At 41.1% G+C, this 19,773-nt stretch overlaps 1 protein-coding gene across 1 annotated transcript in view; it reads left to right on the top strand.

Annotated features, from left to right (window-relative positions):
- The window catches only part of LOC128655849 (zinc finger protein 558), a 126,827-nt gene extending 109,416 nt beyond the window's left edge, over positions 1–17,411 (top strand). Inside the window, exons 7-8 of the mRNA XM_053709416.1 lie at positions 4,747–4,902; positions 15,773–17,411. Coding sequence (XP_053565391.1) covers positions 4,747–4,902; positions 15,773–16,902 — 1,286 coding nt within the window. The 3' untranslated portion in view covers positions 16,903–17,411. The remainder of the gene's footprint in view (positions 1–4,746; positions 4,903–15,772) is intronic.
- The last annotated feature ends 2,362 nt before the right edge of the window (positions 17,412–19,773 follow it).

The raw sequence follows: 19,773 nt of genomic DNA, 5'->3' as shown, positions 1-19,773 counted from the left end.
GAGCATGTGTGCAGTATATTATAAGTCTGCAGGTCACTGTGAGAGCATGTGTGCAGTATGTTATAAGTCTGTAGGTCACTGTGAGAGCATGTGTGCAGTATGTTATAAGTCTGCAGGTCACTGTGACAGCATGTGTGCCATATGTTATAAGTCTGCAGGTCACTGTGAGAGCATTTGTGCGGTATGTTATAAGTCTGCAGGTAACTGTGACAGTATGTGTGCAGTATGCTATAAGTCTGCAGGTCACTGTGAGAGCATGTGTGCAGTATGTTATAAGTCTGTAGGTCACTGTGACAGTATGTTTGCAGTATAAGTCTGTAGGTCACTGTGAGAGCATGTGAGCCGTATGTTATAAGTCTGCAGGTCACTGTGACAGCATGTGTGCCATATGTTATAAGTCTGTAGGTCACTGTGAGAGCATGTGTGCCGTATGTTATTAGTCTACAGGTCACTGTGACAGCATGTGTGCCGTATGTTATAAGTCTGCAGGTCACTGTGAGAGCATGTGTGCAGTATGTAATAAGTCTGCAGGTCACTGTGAGAGCATGTGTGCAGTATGTTATTAGTCTGCAGATCACTGTGAGAGCATGTGTGCCGTATGTTATTAGTCTGCAGGTCACTGTGAGAGCATGTGTGCAGTATGCTATAAGTCTGCAGGTCACTGTGAGAGCATGTGTGCAGTATGTTATAAGTCTGCAGATCACTGTGAGAGCATGTGTGCCGTATGTTATTAGTCTGCAGGTCACTGTGAGAGCATGTGTGCAGTATGCTATAAGTCTGCAGGTCACTGTGAGAGCATGTGTGCAGTATGTTATAAGTCTGTAGGTCACTGTGAGAGCATGTGTGCAGTATGTTATTAGTCTGCAGGTCACTGTGAGAGCATGTGTGCAGTATGCTATAAGTCTGCAGGTCACTGTGAGAGCATGTATGCATTGTTATTAGCCTGTAGGTCATTGTGAGAGCATGTGTGCCGTATGTTATAAGTCTGTAGGTCACTGTGAGAGCATGTGTGCAGTATGTTATAAGTCTGCAGGTCACTGTGAGAGCATGTGTGCAGTATGTTATAAGTCTGTAGGTCACTGTGAGAGCATGTGTGCAGTATGTTATAAGTCTGCAGGTCACTGTGAGAGCATGTGTGCAGTATGTTATAAGTCTGTAGGTCACTGTGAGAGCGTGTGTGCAGTATGTTATAAGTCTGCAGGTCACTGTGAGAGCATGTGTGCCGTATGTTATAAGTCTGCAGGTCACTGTGAGAGCATGTGTGCAGTATGTTATAAGTCTGTAGGTCACTGTGAGAGTATGTATGCATTGTTATTAGTCTGTAGGTCACTGTGAGAGCATGTGTGCAGTATGTTATTAGTCTGCAGGTCACTGTGACAGCATGTGTGCAGTATGTTATAAGTCTGTAGGTCACTGTGAGAGCATGTGTGCAGTATGTTATAAGTCTGCAGGTCACTGTGAGAGCATGTGTGCAGTATATTATAAGTCTGCAGGTCACTGTGAGAGCATGTGTGCAGTATGTTATAAGTCTGTAGGTCACTGTGAGAGCATGTGTGCCGTATGTTATAAGTCTGCAGGTCACTGTGACAGCATGTGTGCCATATGTTATAAGTCTGCAGGTCACTGTGAGAGCATTTGTGCGGTATGTTATAAGTCTGCAGGTAACTGTGACAGTATGTGTGCAGTATGTTATAAGTCTGCAGGTCACTGTGACAGTATGTGTGCAGTATGCTATAAGTCTGCAGGTCACCGTGAGAGCATGTGTGCAGTATGTTATAAGTCTGTAGGTCACTGTGACAGTATGTTTGCAGTATAAGTCTGTAGGTCACTGTGAGAGCATGTGAGCCGTATGTTATAAGTCTGCAGGTCACTGTGAGAGCATGTGTGCAGTATGTAATAAGTCTGCAGGTCACTGTGAGAGCATGTGTGCAGTATGTTATTAGTCTGCAGATCACTGTGAGAGCATGTGTGCCGTATGTTATTAGTCTGCAGGTCACTGTGAGAGCATGCGTGCAGTATGCTATAAGTCTGCAGGTCACTGTGAGAGCATGTGTGCAGTATGTTATAAGTCTGCAGATCACTGTGAGAGCATGTGTGCCGTATGTTATTAGTCTGCAGGTCACTGTGAGAGCATGTGTGCCGTATGTTATACGTCTGCAGGTCACTGTGAGTGCATGTGTGCAGTATGTTATAAGTCTGTAGGTCACTGTGAGAGCATGTGTGCAGTATGTTATAAGTCTGCAGGTCACTGTGAGAGCATGTGTGCAGTATGTTATTAGTCTGCAGGTCACTGTGAGAGCATGTGTGCAGTATGCTATAAGTCTGCAGGTCACTGTGAGAGCATGTGTGCAGTATGTTATAAGTCTGTAGGTCACTGTGAGAGCATGTGTGCAGTATGTTATTAGTCTGCAGGTCACTGTGAGAGCATGTGTGCAGTATGCTATAAGTCTGCAGGTCACTGTGAGAGCATGTATGCATTGTTATTAGCCTGTAGGTCATTGTGAGAGCATGTGTGCCGTATGTTATAATTCTGTAGGTCACTGTGAGAGCATGTGTGCAGTATGTTATAAGTCTGCAGGTCACTGTGAGAGCATGTGTGCAGTATGTTATAAGTCTGTAGGTCACTGTGAGAGCATGTGTGCAGTATGTTATAAGTCTGTAGGTCACTGTGAGAGCGTGTGTGCAGTATGTTATAAGTCTGCAGGTCACTGTGAGAGCATGTGTGCCGTATGTTATAAGTCTGCAGGTCACTGTGAGAGCATGTGTGCAGTATGTTATAAGTCTGTAGGTCACTGTGAGAGTATGTATGCATTGTTATTAGTCTGTAGGTCACTGTGAGAGCATGTGTGCAGTATGTTATTAGTCTGCAGGTCACTGTGACAGTATGTTTGCAGTATAAGTCTGTAGGTCACTGTGAGAGCATGTGAGCCGTATGTTATTAGTCTGCAGGTCACTGTGAGAGCATGTGTGCAGTATGCTATAAGTCTGCAGGTCACTGTGAGAGCATGTGTGCAGTATGTTATAAGTCTGTAGGTCACTGTGAGAGCATGTGTGCAGTATGTTATAAGTCTGCAGGTCACTGTGAGAGCATGTGTGCAGTATGTTATTAGTCTGCAGGTCACTGTGACAGCATGTGTGCAGTATATTATAAGTCTGCAGGTCACTGCGAGAGCATGTGTGCAGTATGTTATAAGTCTGTAGGTCACTGTGAGAGCATGTGTGCCGTATGTTATAAGTCTGCAGGTCACTGTGACAGCATGTGTGCCATATGTTATAAGTCTGCAGGTCACTGTGAGAGCATTTGTGCGGTATGTTATAAGTCTGCAGGTAACTGTGACAGTATGTGTGCAGTATGTTATAAGTCTGCAGGTCACTGTGACAGTATGTGTGCAGTATGCTATAAGTCTGCAGGTCACTGTGAGAGCATGTGTGCAGTATGTTATAAGTCTGTAGGTCACTGTGACAGTATGTTTGCAGTATAAGTCTGCAGGTCACTGTGAGAGCATGTGTGCAGTATGTTATAAGTCTACAGGTCACTGTGACAGCATGTGTGCCGTATGTTATAAGTCTGCAGGTCACTGTGAGAGCATGTGTGCAGTATGTAATAAGTCTGCAGGTCACTGTGAGAGCATGTGTGCCGTATGTTATAAGTCTGCAGGTCACTGTGAGAGCATGTGTGCAGTATGTTATAAGTCTACAGGTCACTGTGACAGCATGTGTGCCGTATGTTATAAGTCTGCAGGTCACTGTGAGAGCATGTGTGCCGTATGTTATAAGTCTGCAGGTCACTGTGAGAGCATGTGTACAGTATGTTATAATTCTGCAGGTCACTGTGAGAGCATGTGTGCAGTATGTAATAAGTCTGTAGGTCACTGTGAGAGCATGTGTGCCATATGTTATAAGTCTGTAGGTCACTGTGAGAGCATGTGTGCAGTATGTTATTAGTCTGTAGGTCACTGTGAGAGCATGTGTGCAGTATGTTATTAGTCTGCAGGTCACTGTGAGAGCATGTGTGCCGTATGTTATAAGTCTGTAGGTCACTGTGAGAGCATGTGTGCAGTATGTTATAAGTCTGCAGGTCACTGTGAGAGCATGTGTGCAGTATGTTATTAGTCTGCAGGTCACTGTGAGAGCATGTGTGCCGTATGTTATAAGTCTGCAGGTCACTGTGAGTGCATGTGTGCAGTATGTTATAAGTCTGTATGTCCTTGTTTGAGCATGTGTGCCGTATGTTATAAGTCTGCAGGTCACTGTGAGAGCATGTGTGCAGTATGTTATAAGTCTGCAGGTCACTGTGAGAGCATGTGTGCAGTATGTTATAAGTCTGCAGGTCACTGTGAGAGCATGTGTGCAGTATGTTATAAGTCTGTAGGTCACTGTGAGAGCATGTGTGCAGTATGTTATTAGTCTGCAGGTCACTGTGAGAGCATGTGTGCCGTATGTTATTAGTCTGCAGGTCACTGTGAGAGCATGTGTGCAGTATGTTATAAGTCTGCAGGTCACTGTGAGAGCATGTGTGCAGTATGTTATTAGTCTGCAGGTCACTGTGAGAGCATGTGTGCAGTATGTTATAAGTCTGCAGGTCACTGTGAGAGCATGTGCAGTATGTTATAAGTCTGCAGATCACTGTGAGAGCATGTGTGCAGTATGCTATAAGTCTGCAGGTCACTGTGAGAGCATATGTGCAGTATGTTATAAGTCTGCAGGTCACTGTGGGAGCATCAGTTAAATCTTTTCCCTTGTCAGCCATCTCTACAGATCCTTCTGGTATGATCGTGATGGTGAAACAAGAGGAAGACGACGAGGAGGAGGAAGAAGAACCAGATGAAGATGTAGGAGAGGAGAAATCCTTAGGCGAGACTTCTGGACCGGACAGTGCGGATTTGGAAGAGCGCATCCCCAGTGAGTGAGGCCACTGATCCTTGGTCCTCTCAGTTAGTGAGAAATGGGAACACGGAAGGACAGACAGAGAAATGATTAAAGACAGCGTTACAGACCTCTGAAAACAAAGTAAACCCATTTGGTGCTTATAGAGCAGAGCAATGGTTAAATTGAGATCTGATAGCCCTTAGAGAGCACTCGCCTATAAATCTTGTACTACTTGTTGTTGTTTCAAATGAAACCTTTACTAGAAATGATAAAAATTAGCTGTGATCTAAATCATTTATAAATCTCCCTAGGTAGAGATATCGCCAATACACTCATCAGAGCTTCAGTTATGGAGCAATAAGCACCACTGAAACATAGCCACACCATAAATCTCCCAGTGATGCACAATTATTATCCGTGCATCAAGTCACTAGCACAAATAAACACGCTGGTATTACAGCCCTGATACTGTAATTGTCTGATTCACAAACAATATTAGATTCTCTCTCTTCCTGATGTAATACACACGATTACCTTGCAGGCTAACAACTGTTCTAGTCTCACTGAGGATTATACTAATATGTTTTATAAAGCATCCTGCTGAAGGGGGCAGAGAAGGCAAAGCTGTACATAAGGTTAGGTGTGAGTACATGACACGGATACAGGTCTGTGCACAATGATGCAGATATATGTGCACGCGGATGCAGGTCTAGGTGCACGCAGATGCAGGTCTATGTGCACACAGATACCGGTCTATGTGCACGCAGATACAGGTCTATGTGCACGCAGATACAGGTCTATGTGCACGCAGATACCGGTCTATGTGCAGACAGATACAGGTCTATGTGCAGACAGATACAGGTCTATGTGCAGACAGATACAGGTCTATGTGCACGCAGATACCGGTCTATGTGCAGACAGATACCGGTCTATGTGCAGACAGATACAGGTCTATGTGCACGCAGATACAGGTCTATGTGCACGCAGATACCGGTCTATGTGCAGACAGATACAGGTCTATGTGCAGACAGATACAGGTCTATGTGCACGCAGATACCGGTCTATGTGCACGCAGATACCGGTCTATGTGCAGACAGATACAGGTCTATGTGCAGACAGATACAGGTCTATGTGCATGCAGATACAGGTCTATGTGCAGACAGATACAGGTCTATGTGCACGCAGATACAGGTCTATGTGCAGACAGATACAGGTCTATGTGCACGCAGATACAGGTCTGTGTGCAGACAGATACAGGTCTGTGTGCAGACAGATACCGGTCTATGTGCACACAGATACAGGTCTATGTGCACGCAGATACAGGTCTATGTGCACGCAGATACAGGTCTATGTGCGGACACAGATACAGGTCTATGTGCACAGGGATGCAGGTCTATGTGCACAGGGATGCAGGTCTATGTGCACACGGATGCAGGTCTATGTGCACACGCATACAGGTCTATGTGCACACGCATACAGGTCTATGTGCGCACGGATACAAGTCTATGTGCAGACAGATACAGGTCTATGTGCAGACAGATACAGGTCTATGTGCAGACAGATACAGGTCTATGTGCAGACAGATACAGGTCTATGTGCAGACAGATACAGGTCTATGTGCAGACAGATACAGGTCTATGTGCACGCAGATACCGGTCTATGTGCACGCAGATACAGGTCTATGTGCAGACAGATACAGGTCTATGTGCACGCAGATACCGGTCTATGTGCACGCAGATACAGGTCTGTGTGCAGACAGATACAGGTCTGTGTGCAGACAGATACAGGTCTGTGTGCACGCAGATACAGGTCTATGTGCACGCAGATACAGGTCTGTGTGCAGACAGATACAGGTCTGTGTGCAGACAGATACAGGTCTGTGTGCACGCAGATACAGGTCTATGTGCACGCAGATACAGGTCTATGTGCACGCAGATACAGGTCTATGTGCGGACGCAGATACAGGTCTATGTGCGGACGCAGATACAGGTCTATGTGCGGACACAGATACAGGTCTATGTGCGGACACAGATGCAGGTCTATGTGCACAGGGATGCAGGTCTAGGTGCACACGCATACAGGTCTATGTGCACACGCATACAGGTCTATGTGCGCACGGATACAGGTCTATGTGCGCACGGATACAGGTCTATGTGCACAGGGATACAGGTCTATGTGCACACGCGTACAGGTCTATATGCACACTGATACAGGTCTATGTGCGGACACAGATACAGGTCTATGTGCACAGGGATGCAGGTCTATGTGCACAGGGATGCAGGTCTATGTGCACACGCATACAGGTCTATGTGCACACGCATACAGGTCTATGTGCACAGGGATACAGGTGTATGTGCATACGGATTACTATGCAGTGACCTGTATTGTAAAGTCCCTTGGGTGATAGTCCTTCAAACTTGCCTATTTTAAGACCGGTTGACAACAATGTTTCAATAGCTATTGTAGCATATGTAAGTAGTCATAACCTTCTGCTTAAGGGCAAGTGTTAAAAAATGCGGATGATAATCACAAGTTGTTCCAAAGCTGAAAACACTCATGAATCTGTATATTTGTAAATCATGCAGTGTATAGGTAAGCAGTCTGTATAGTGGCGTTCTTATAGACACAAGGTATAACGTTATAATTATTATTCTTTAAATTCCTAGTATAATAGAAATAGAAATGTGATTTTGGAGTTTAGAATTCACATAACAACAAACATTTCACTCTTTTATTTTCAATTGGTTGTCTACTGAACAATATATCTATATTATTATTATTATTATGAGATATACCATATTTGTAGCACTCAGTATTTGTTTTCCTTTAAGCACTGTGTATGTAAATAGTACTGTTTCTTTAAACAGCATGTAAAAGGTGTGGCTATTAAAGGAAGGTGTGTAACAGCTGTTATCCCTGACGAAGTGCCGTTTAGCGGCAGGAAACGCGTCAGATTATGGCTGTGGAGTGTGATCCTGTTTTGTTTGTACACTTTGAATAAATCTTGGAACGATTTCATACGCTCGTCTGTCGGCTGTTTTGTTACCTCATTTCTTGGAGTGTATGTGCACGCGCGTACAGGTGTATGTGCACGCGCGTACAGGTGTATGTGCACGCGCGTACAGGTGTATCTGCTACATGCATAAATATTCCCAAGTAACTGACTGGAACACAGAAGTGTAATTGGTAAAATAATGTGCATTTCCTAGAATGTGACACATTGGTTATAGCTATGTATCATACACAACTCACTTATTGTTTCTTCATATAGTGTCACATTTAAAAGTATTTGTTAGCACTGCTTCTAGCTTCATCACAAGTACAGCTTAGGCCTTTATCATTGTAGCATTCTTATAGCTGGCACATCTCATCATGTCATATTGTCACTGTGACACTATATCTGGCACATGTCTCTGTGACACTGTCTCACAGTGCTATAGACTTTACCTGGCACATCACATCATGTCATATTGTCACTGTGACACTATATCTGGCACATGTCTATGTGACACTGTCTCACAGTGTTATACACTTTACCTGGTACATCTCATCATGTCATATTGTCACTGTGATATGTCACTTTGATACTATATCTGGCACACGTCTCTGTGACACTGTCTCACAGTGCTATATACTTTATCTGGCACATCTCATCATGTCATATTGTCACTGTGACACTATATCTGGCACACGTCTCTGTGACACTGTCTCACAGTGCTATATACTTTACCTGGTACATCTCATCATGTCATATTGTCCTTGTGATATGTCACTGTGACACTATATCTGGCACATGTCTCTGTGACACTGTCTCACAGTGCTATAGACTTTACCTGGCACATCACATCATGTCATATTGTCACTGTGACACTATATCTGGCACATGTCTATGTGACACTGTCTCACAGTGTTATACACTTTACCTGGTTCATCTCATCATGTCATATTGTCACTGTGATATGTCACTTTGATACTATATCTGGCACACGTCTCTGTGACACTGTCTCACAGTGCTATATACTTTATCTGGCACATCTCATCATGTCATATTGTCACTGTGACACTATATCTGGCACACGTCTCTGTGACACTGTCTCACAGTGCTATATACTTTACCTGGTACATCTCATCATGTCATATTGTCACTGTGACACTATATCTGGCACAGGTCTATGTGATACTGTCTCACAGTGCTATATACTTTATCTGGCACATCTCATCATGTCATATTGTCACTGTGACACTATTTCTGGCACATGTCTATGTGATACTGTCTCACAGTGCTATAGACTTTACCTGGCACATCTCATCATGTCATATTGTCACTGTGACACTATATCTGGCACATGTCTCTATGACACTGTCTCACAGTGCTATATACTTTATCTGGCACATCTCATCATGTCATATTGTCCTTGTGATATGTCACTGTGACACTATATCTGGCACAGGTCTATGTGACACTGTCTCACAGTGCTATAGACTTTACCTGGCACATCTCATCATGTCATATTGTCACTGTGACACTATATCTGGCACATGTCTCTATGACACTGTCTCACAGTGCTATATACTTTATCTGGCACATCTCATCATGTCATATTGTCACTGTGATATGTCACTGTGACACTATATCTGGCACATGTCTCTGTGTGATATTCTGTATTAACTCTGTTATGATTATGAATATAATTTTGGATCTCAATTGCAGTGTTGCATAAAATGAGTTTGTTCCACCTGAGTCTCTGTATTCAATGTGGATGAATACAGATTAACTATCAGTGAAAAGTTATTAAAGGTTAAAGTTCAGCTGGGCACAATGTAACAACACAAAGGCTCTGGTGTTATAGTAAACAAAGTTTCTGTTTGTTAGTTCAGGCAGGATGTTACCTTGTATCAGATAGTGTAGAGATGGAAACAATCCTATTCAGACTTGCTGACAGGCTGCTGACACACTGAATCAGAGTAGGCTGCACTGAAGCTGAATGAACAGAGTGATGTCACAAAAGGGGGCGTGGCTAAATTCCGGTTTTACAATCCAGATTTCCTCTTTGTAATTGCTTTGGTTTTCTTCTGGTTAGTTGACTTGTACTCAGGAAACAACCACTAAGTGCCAGTGGAGTTGTGGCAAGAAGGAAGCACAAGATTTTGAAATAGGTAGGTGTGCTGTGAAATATGTTGCGGTCCAATGTAGCTTCAGAAACTGCAGGGACAATAAATGCTGCAGTAGTAGAGAGGAGTTTTAATCCTTAGTGCAAATGTCCAAGTAGCTTAGAGAAAGGAGATTATGTTAGGTTTGTATCGTAAGAAACAACTGCACATACACCTGCTAGGAAGCAGTTTCAATACTAAGCACCTGTTCACAGGAAACAGCATACTCTTAAAGACAAAGTGGGAAGGGCTATGAATTGACTGACAGGAGACCTGACATGACCCCCCACATAAGCAAGCTGTCCCACAGCTTGAGGCCGGGGACGATCCGGATTTCGCCTATGGAATTGCACCACCAACTTAGGAGCGGAAAGATTAGAGGAGGGTTTCCAGGTGTCATCTTCCTCGGTGTAGTTCTTCTAGCGCACTAAATACTTTCAACTTCATACTCCAGCAAATCGGAAGGAACTGAAGTGGATGAAGCATTTGGAGTAGATACTGTAGTTGGTTTTGCCGGTTTCAGTAGTGATACATGAAAGGTTGGATGAAGTTTTGATGACGGAGGCAATGTCAAAGTGACTGCATTCTGGTTAATGACATTGGCAATAGGAGAGGGTCCAATAAACAGACTACCAAGTTTTTTTACTGGGTACTTGCATTTTTAAATTCTTGGTGGATAACCAAACAAGATCTCCAACCTGATATCTTGGTGATGGTCGTCTACGCAGATCATAGTATCGTTTTTGGGTCTCTTGTGCAGCAATTATGTTGTGTCGGATTTGTTTGAATATTTCAAGTAGTGAATTATGGAACTCATCGACCAATGGTGATGGTGATGGAAGTGAATCAGTCAGTAGTATTTGAGGATGATATCCATAATTCGCAAACAACGGAGATAATTTAGTTGAAGAATTAGTATTATTGTTATAAGCGAATTCTGCTAGATGTATGTGTTGGAGCCAATCTTGTTGATGTTGAGAACAATAGCAGCGAATGTACTGTTCTAGCCATTGATTAAGTTTCTCAGTTTGGCCATTGGTGTGAGGATGGAATGAAGTGGAATATCTATGGTCTATTTGGAGTTTGTCACACAATTTTCTCCAAAATCGAGAGGTGAATTGAGTTCCACGATCAGTGTTGATTCTACGTGGGATCCCGTGATGTTTGACAGCATGTTTCATGAATAAATCTGCAGTTTCTGTAGATGTAGGTAATTTGTGGAAGGGTATAAAGTGACCCATCTTCGCAAAGAGATCTATGACTACCAGAATGGTGTTCTGTTTGCCAGAAGGAGGTAAGTCGACAATAAAATCCATTCCGATATGTTCCCAAGGTTTGGTAGATGGAGCGATAGGCATTAAGAGTCCGTAAGGTTTCTGTCTTTCTGGTTTGGTAGTAACACATACATGACAAGTGTCTACATATTCTGTAATGGACCTCCTCATAGCTGGCCACCAAAACTGTCTTGCTATGATTGCTATAGTTTTATTCACCCCGAGATGACCAGAGATTGGAGAATCATGGTACATTTTAAGTATAGGTTCAACTAATATGCCAGGTAGGTAAAGTTGTTCTCCATCATAATATAATCCATTGGTATGCTTTGTTACCAGAGAATGTGGAATCTCTTTGTCGTCGGTAAGTGCTTTGCGTAAAGATTTTATGAAATCCTGTTGTGTTGTCAGATAGATAAATCGTTCTGCTGGAATAATAAAAGATGGATATGTGCTTTGTGTTGGTTTGGTATCCTTTCTTGACAAAGCATCGGCTTTGCCATTCTTACTGGCTGGTCGATACATGATATGAAAATCAAAACGTGAGAAGTAAAGGCTCCATCGAACCTGTCTTGCAGATAGTGTTTTGTTTTTTTTGAATAAACTCTAAATTTCTGTGGTCAGTGTATATGAGTATTGGAGTAGAAGTCCCCTCAAGAAGGTGTCTCCAGTGTTCCAAGGCATTTCTTATTGCCAATAGCTCCTTGTCTCCAATGGAGTAATTCATCTCAGCAGCAGTCATCACCTTAGAATAAAAAGAGACTGGATGAATGGGGGAATCTATCGTTTCTCTTTGCGAGAGTACTGCACCAACTGCAAAGTCAGAAGAATCCACTTCTAGGATATACTGCAGCTTTGGGTTTGGAAAACTTAATATAGGTGCAGATGTAAAACGATGTTTTAGGTATGAAAATGTTTCGGCAGCGCTAGGTGTCCAACGGAATGGAGTAGTCAAGCTGATAAGTTGTGTGAGAGGTTTTGCAATTTTTGAGTAATTTTTTATAAATTTTCTGTAATAGTTTGCAAATCCCAAAAACGTTGCTATTCTTTTTTAGTAGCAGGTTCTTTCCATTCTAAGACTGTCTGGACTTTGTTGTCTTGCATTTGGATTCCAGTTAGACTGATATGGTATTCAAGAAATGACACCTCCTTAGTATGGAACAAACACTTCTCTGGCTTAGCGTATAATTGATGAGATCGAAGTCTTGTCAAAACTTCCTGACATCTTTAACATGTTGTTCCATAGTGTCTGAATATATAAGAATGTCATCAAGATGAATGACAATGCATACATCAAGTAGATCTCTGAATATTTCATTGATGAAATGCTGGAAAGTGGCTGGCACATTACATAATCCGAACGGCATTACCAGATACTCGAATAAACCGTATCTGGTTCTGAATACCGTCAGCCACTCATCCCCTTCTCGTATGCGGATTAAATTATACGCGCCACGTAGATCGAGCTTTGTGAATATCTTAGCATCTTGTAGGCGTTCTATGAGTTCCGGTATCAAAGGTAGTGGATACCTGTTTTTGATCTTTTATTGAGTTCTCGATAGTCTATGATAGGTCTTAACGACGAGTCCTTCTTCCTTGCGAAAAACATTCCCGCTCCTGCGGGTGAGGTAGACGGTCTGATAAATCCTTTCCTCAGATTTTCTTCTAGATATTCTTTCAAATGTGCCAACTCTGGCGGACTGAGTGGGTATAGATGTCCAAACGGTATGGATGACCCTGGTATTAACTCAATTGGGCAATCGTACTTGCGATGAGGTGGTAAAGTTTCTGCCATCTTTTTGCTGAACACGTCCTGAAAATCAGTATATTGAGGGGGTAGTGTCGGAATAGGATCTGGAATTTGTATTAGTATATCCCTTGGGTAACAGGTTTGTTGACAATAAGTGGAGTTTAGTTCAACAGCTAGAGTTTTTCAGTTTATGCCAGGTTGGTGTAGCCGCAACCATTCTAAGCCTAGTACAATGGGAAACAAAGGTGAAGGCAATACATCGAAAACAATATACTCTGTGTGACCAGTGTGAGTTGTAACTAACAATGGAATAGTACTGTGTGTTATAGGACCTGTGGATATTGTAGTACCATCAATAACTCGAATTACAACAGGAGTTTGCTTAACCACTAGTGGAATTTATTATTTACAGTGAAAGTCCTATCTATGTAGTTTCCTGTAGCTCCTGAATCTATGATGGCATCAATCCTCGTTCGGTTTTGGTCCCACTATAAAAATAGAGATAGATGACAGTAAGTTGGTTTTAGATCTTTAGGCATAACAGAATGTATATAAGTAAACTTGCTTCTCTTTGTACGGATAAGTAGTGGGCAGTCCTTCACACTGTGATTAGGGTTAGCACAGTACATACATAATTGTTGTGCTCTCCGACGGCTCCTCTCTTCTGACGTCAGGGGTCCTCGAATAACCCCGATGTCAGTTGCTTCTGGATTACTTTTTGATATTGCTTGGGGATTAGGAGACTGAATAGTGAATTTGAGGTAGCCGCGGCGTGTACTCTGAGGATTGACGTTCTGCCTTCCTCTTTCTGAGACGCCTATCTATTTGCACAACTAACTTCATTAAATCTTCTAGCGTCTTGGGAGGTTCAATGCGAGCTTGCTCGTCTTTTATTGGATCAGACAATCCAAGCCTGAATTGAGTTTTCAGCGCTACTGAATTCCACTGTGAATCTGGCGTAACGTTTAAATTCAGTGATGTATTCTTCTGCATTTTTCTTTCCTTGTTTTAATGCTCTCATTCTTGTTTCAGCTGTGTTCTGGATGTTGATATCCTGATACAGATCATCCATTGCTTCATAGAATTCCTCAAGAGAGCTTAAAATAGGATCATCATTTTCATAGAATTGGTCAGCCCATGCCCTGGGTTCTCCACGTAAAAAGGATATTACCGTTAATACCTTTATTTTATCTGTATTATAAGTTTTATTTCTTAAATCGAATAACAAATTGCAAGCATTTTTAAACTGTCTATAAAGCTTCCTGTCACCATGAAACGTATCTGGTTGAGATACTAATGGTTCTGGGGTAGTTTCAGTATGACCTGATTTTTGTTGTATTGAATCCTTTATTATTTTATGCAAAGTTTGATTTTCTAGCTGAAGTTCCCTTAACCCTTGATTAAGTTGATCCACACGTTGAGAAAGTGAATAAACATACTGAGGCAGCTCTGCTGGATCCATTTCACTGTTTGGCTTAGTATTATGTGATATTCTGTGTTTACTCTGTTACAATTATGAATATAATTTTGGATCTCAATTGCAGTGTTGCATAAAATGAGTTTGTACCACCTGAGTCTCTGTATTCAATGTGGATGAATACAGATTAACTATCAGTGAAAAGTTATTAAAGGTTAAAGTTCAACTGGGCAGAATGTAACAACACAAAGGCTCTGGTGTTATAGTAAACAAAGTTTCTGTTTGTTAGTTCAGGCAGGATGTTACCTTGTATCAGATAGTGTAGAGATGGAAACAATCCTATTCAGACTTGCTGACAGGCTGCTGACGCACTGAATCAGAGTAGGCTGCACTGAAGCTGAATGAACAGAGAGTGATGTCACAAAAGGGGGCGTGGCTAAGTTCCGGTTTTACAATCCAGATTTCCTCTTTGTAATTGCTTTGGTTTTCTTCTGGTTAGTTGACTTGTACTCAGGAAACAACCACTAAGTGCCAGTGGAGTTGTGGCAAGAAGGAAGCACAAGATTTTGAAATAGGCAGGTGTGCTGTGAAATTTGTTGCGGTCCAATGTAGCTTCAGAAACTGCAGGGACAATAAATGCTGCAGTAGTAGAGAGGAGTTTTAATCCTTAGTTCAGATGTCCAAGTAGCTTAGAGAAAGGAGATTATGTTTAGGTTTGTATCCTAAGAAACAACTTCACATACACCTGCTAGGAAGCAGTTTCAATACTAAGCACCTGTGGTGGGAAGGGCTATGAATTGACTGACAGGAGACCTGACACTCTGTGACACTGTCTCAAAGTGCTATACACTTTACCTGGCACATCACATCATGTCATATTGTCCTTGTGATATGTCACTGTGACACTATATCTGGCACATGTCTGTGTGACACTGTCTCTATATATACCTTACCTGGCACATCTCATCATGTCATATTGTCCTTGTGAAATGTCAGTGTGACACTACATCTGGCACATATCCCTGTGACACTCTCACAGTGCTAGCTATACACTTTACATGGCACATCTCATTATGTCATATTGTCCTTGTAATATGTCACTGTGACACTATATCTGGCACATGTCTCTGTGACACTGTCTCACAGTGCTATACACTTTACCTGTTACATCTCATCATGTTATTGTCATTGTGATATGTCACTATGACATTATATCTGGCACATAGCTCTCTGATATTTTCTCACAGTGCAAAAAATATGGTGATAATTTCTAGGATTATTGTATTTTTTTTTCTTTTTTTGTTTCTACAGAGAGAGAAACTTTAAGTGGAATAGATACAGATTCACCTTCTGTTGGAGATACTTCAAGACTCTTCACCCAGGTGCCACTAATAAGCCCTTGCGGAGACAATATGTTTCTGTTTTCGGACACAGGAATGTCACTGAACCGAACTTTACCTCAAGAATACTCTCTGGAGAATGCTTTGGACTTTGAGAAGTATTTGAACAGCCTGGCACACTCTGCTCTCTTGCCCAGGGACACTCAGAAGCCCCTACGGAGTGAGTTTGAAAGGGGATTCTATGAAAATTATAGCATTCATAGCAAGCAGCGCCTGATGCTCATGGGGGAGAAGCGCTACAGGTGTGCTGAGTGTGGAAAAGGTTTCACTAGGAACTCTCACCTCAAGGCACACAAGAGGATCCACACTGGGGAGAGACCTTTCAAATGCACTCAGTGTGACAAAACCTTCAGTGAGAACTCTCACTTGACTGTCCACCTCAGGGTTCATTCTGGGGAGAAGCGCTATAAGTGTAACATGTGTGAAAAGAGTTTCAGTGAGAACTCCAACCTTATTGTTCACCAGCGAATCCATACTGGGGAGAAACCCTATAAATGCCCGGAGTGTGAAGTCTGTTTCAGCCAGCATTCCAGTCTGGTGCGCCATAGGAGGAAGCATTCAGGTGCAAGACCGTACAAATGTGCAGAATGTGATAAGACCTTTAGTCAAAAGGGACACCTGAGTAACCATATTAGGACACACACTGGTGAAAGGCCTTATAAGTGTAATGAATGTGGAAAGTGTTTCAGTGAGCATTCACATCTCACAGGCCATCAAAAAATACACACTGGGGAGAAACCCTATACATGCAATGTTTGTCAGAAGGGCTTCAGCAAAATATCAAATCTTAAGGCCCATCAACAAATCCACACTGGCTTTAGGCCCTACATCTGCTCAGAGTGTGGGAAGAGCTTCACCCAGCACTCTACTTTAGTCCGGCATCAGAGGGTCCATGTAGGAAAGTTGGAGTCTTTTTGGAAGAACATCTCTGAAGACTCGACAAGGTCAAACGCTAACAAGAATATATCATGGAGAGATGACCTCATATCCAATAATTTACAATATTCAACTGCTCATGAAGCTAAAGAACCAGTTCAGTGAAGCAGAGGAAGTTTCTTGACTACCTCCTGACTTACTTACCAAGGCTCGTTAGACATTCCTTTATATTTTAGATGGTGTCATCAAACATTAAGCAATCGTCAATGCATATATGATCGCTAATCTATAACACTAGCAATCAACATTTCATGCTGTTTTAAATGTCCATATAATTTATTCAATATTTCATTTTTAAGCTATATTTATTTTATATAGTTCCTAGCTTTCTGTGGGCCACATAACTTTGGAACTGATGTTCATGTACTGTTGAATGAAAAAAAACTGTTACTTGTACAGCTATAAAGACAATGCCTGATACATTGGTAAACATATGGATTATAACTGAACACCAACAGTACGGAGCTGCTGGCTTTGACATTGCCCTGTAACTAGTCGGCACTGTACTGTATCGGTTTGTGTCTGGGTATTGGTTATAAATCATTATAAAAATCTTCAGTTCTGGTACAGATACTTTAAAATGTACAGGAAAATAAACATCTTATGAAAGCAAATTAAGCAACCACATTTTTTTAATACATTTTTTTGGATATGCAACATAAGTCATTTGTTTAATTTCATGTGAAACCTGTAGGTCTTCAGGAAAAAAATAATATATGTTTAAACAAAACATGTTGCAAACCTGCCACTAAAGCACAATAGCCTCATTGGTTTTAATCCCTGTCGTAATATATATTATTTATACTTACAGATCTGTAATATATATTATTTATACTTACAGATCTGTATATGTCATATTCATCCTTCTACACTTATGGGAACTACACATTAGCTGTCTATGTGTTATATAAACTGACATTTCCCCAAATCACTTTTCTTCCGGTGTTGCTACAGATGGAAAATTTTTAGAAATAAATTGGTGTCAGCAATGAATATATAACAAACTGTGGTAGACTCCAGTTATAGTGCTATGTTCCACATATATACAGTATGTAGTTTTTGTACAGCTTGTTTGTATATAGTGTTGTCAGTATATTTATAAGAATCTTAGCAGTACTCTCCAAATAATATGTGAGTATATGGCAGGGTTATAACTGAATATATTTAACAATCTTTCTTTAAACGAAACCCACAATCAATTATGCATATACTAAGACAATAAAATTAATATAAATACCTGAATTCTTTATTATTAGTAAATATCTATTAACACATTGAAATATATATATTTGTAAGAATCAGAATATGAATCAATATTATACGCGTTTAAAATCTATTTAAATATGCTATGCAAAATTCATAAAAGTCTACCCTTAAAATTAGCCTTACTCACAATAGCCTTTCATTCAATTAACACAATGAGATTAAAGTATAAACCACTGAACATTTAGACTGATACGATTTTTAACAGTGCTTAGTAAACAATAGGACAATATATGTATGCTCAGCTATTTAGCTGCAATTGATTCTAATACAATTCTAATTAGGATACTTAAAATACATATATTCTTAATGTAAACAATTACTCTAAATGTCTATTTATTTAAACTGGAACAAATTCTTAGTTACTTATAATTAATATCAATTCTAAGATATATATATATATATATATATATATATATATTTATATATTCTACATTTTGCACAGATTAATTACTTAGCATATCAGAGACAAATTTAACTTTATACAGGATTATGAACACAGTTAAAATACTGAGTGCTCCTTTAAATCTCTTTACTATAAATTGACTATGTTTCTACCAATAACCTTTGTTTCAGTTATTAAAAATTAGAACAATTATACTTCACCAATTTGAACCAATCCGTAGGGGTCTTTAGATCATCTCATTTGAAGGAAAGTTATCGCATAGATCAAGGGTAAGTTTCCAGTTTCTTGCTCAAGTTAAATGTGTTCCCAAGTATGGCAGCCAGATATCAAATCACTAGTCTCAGCAAGTCACACAAAAAAACTGTCTCCTGTTTGCATTTACTATTCCTTTTATCTAATCATTGATGACCTTTTTTGTTCACACCCACGGTGCTTTTCCCTTCTCATTGGATACATTGTCGCTATGGAAACGCATCTTTCTCTTGTAAGGTGTATCCAGTCCACGGGTTCATCCATTACTTGTGGGATATTCTCCTTCCCAACAGGAAGTTGCAAGAGGACACCCACAGCAGAGCTGTCTATATAGCTCCTCCCCTAACTGCCACCCCCAGTCATTCTCTTGCAACTCTCGACAAGAAAGGAAGTATCAAGAGATATGTGGTGACTTAGTGTAGTTTTACCTTCAATCAAGAGTTTGTTATTTTTAAACGGTACCGGCGTTGTACTGTTTTTTTCTCTCAGGCAGAAATTAGAAGAAGAATTCTGCCTGGAGATTTGATGTATCTTAGCGGTTTGTAACTAAGGTCCATTGCTGTTCTCACACATAACTGTTGAATATGGGGAAACTTCAGTTGGGGGAACGGCCTGCAGATTACCTGCTTTGAGGTATGTTCAGTATTTTTATTTCTAGAGAGAGGAATAAGTTCTAGAAAATGCTGACAGAGCCTTGTGTATTTGAGGTAAGCCTTATGCAGTGATTTAACAGCGACTGGGATCATGCTTACATAACAGGGTAATACTCATGTTAATATTCATATTGCTTAGTGACAAAGCGTTTACATGATTTCATAAATAGGACGTTTTTTCTCTGAGGGAGATAAGTCTTTATTTGGGGCCTAGTTTCCACATGGCTAGTCAGATACTCCCAGGAGTATTTTCTTAAGGCCCCTCTGACATCCAGTACATGGTGGGAGGGGCCTATTTTAGCACTGTGCAGTTTTAATACAGACTGAGACATCCAGCTTCCCTAGAAGAGTCCTCTGGCATCTGAGGACCATTTCAAAGGGGTTATTTCTGCACAAAATCGT

Source organism: Bombina bombina, chromosome 4 (genome assembly GCF_027579735.1).
Source record: "Bombina bombina isolate aBomBom1 chromosome 4, aBomBom1.pri, whole genome shotgun sequence".
NCBI classification, from domain to species: domain Eukaryota; kingdom Metazoa; phylum Chordata; class Amphibia; order Anura; family Bombinatoridae; genus Bombina; species Bombina bombina.
The sequence above is the reverse complement of the archived record's forward strand: the minus strand, read 5'-3'. Positions and strand labels throughout refer to the sequence as shown.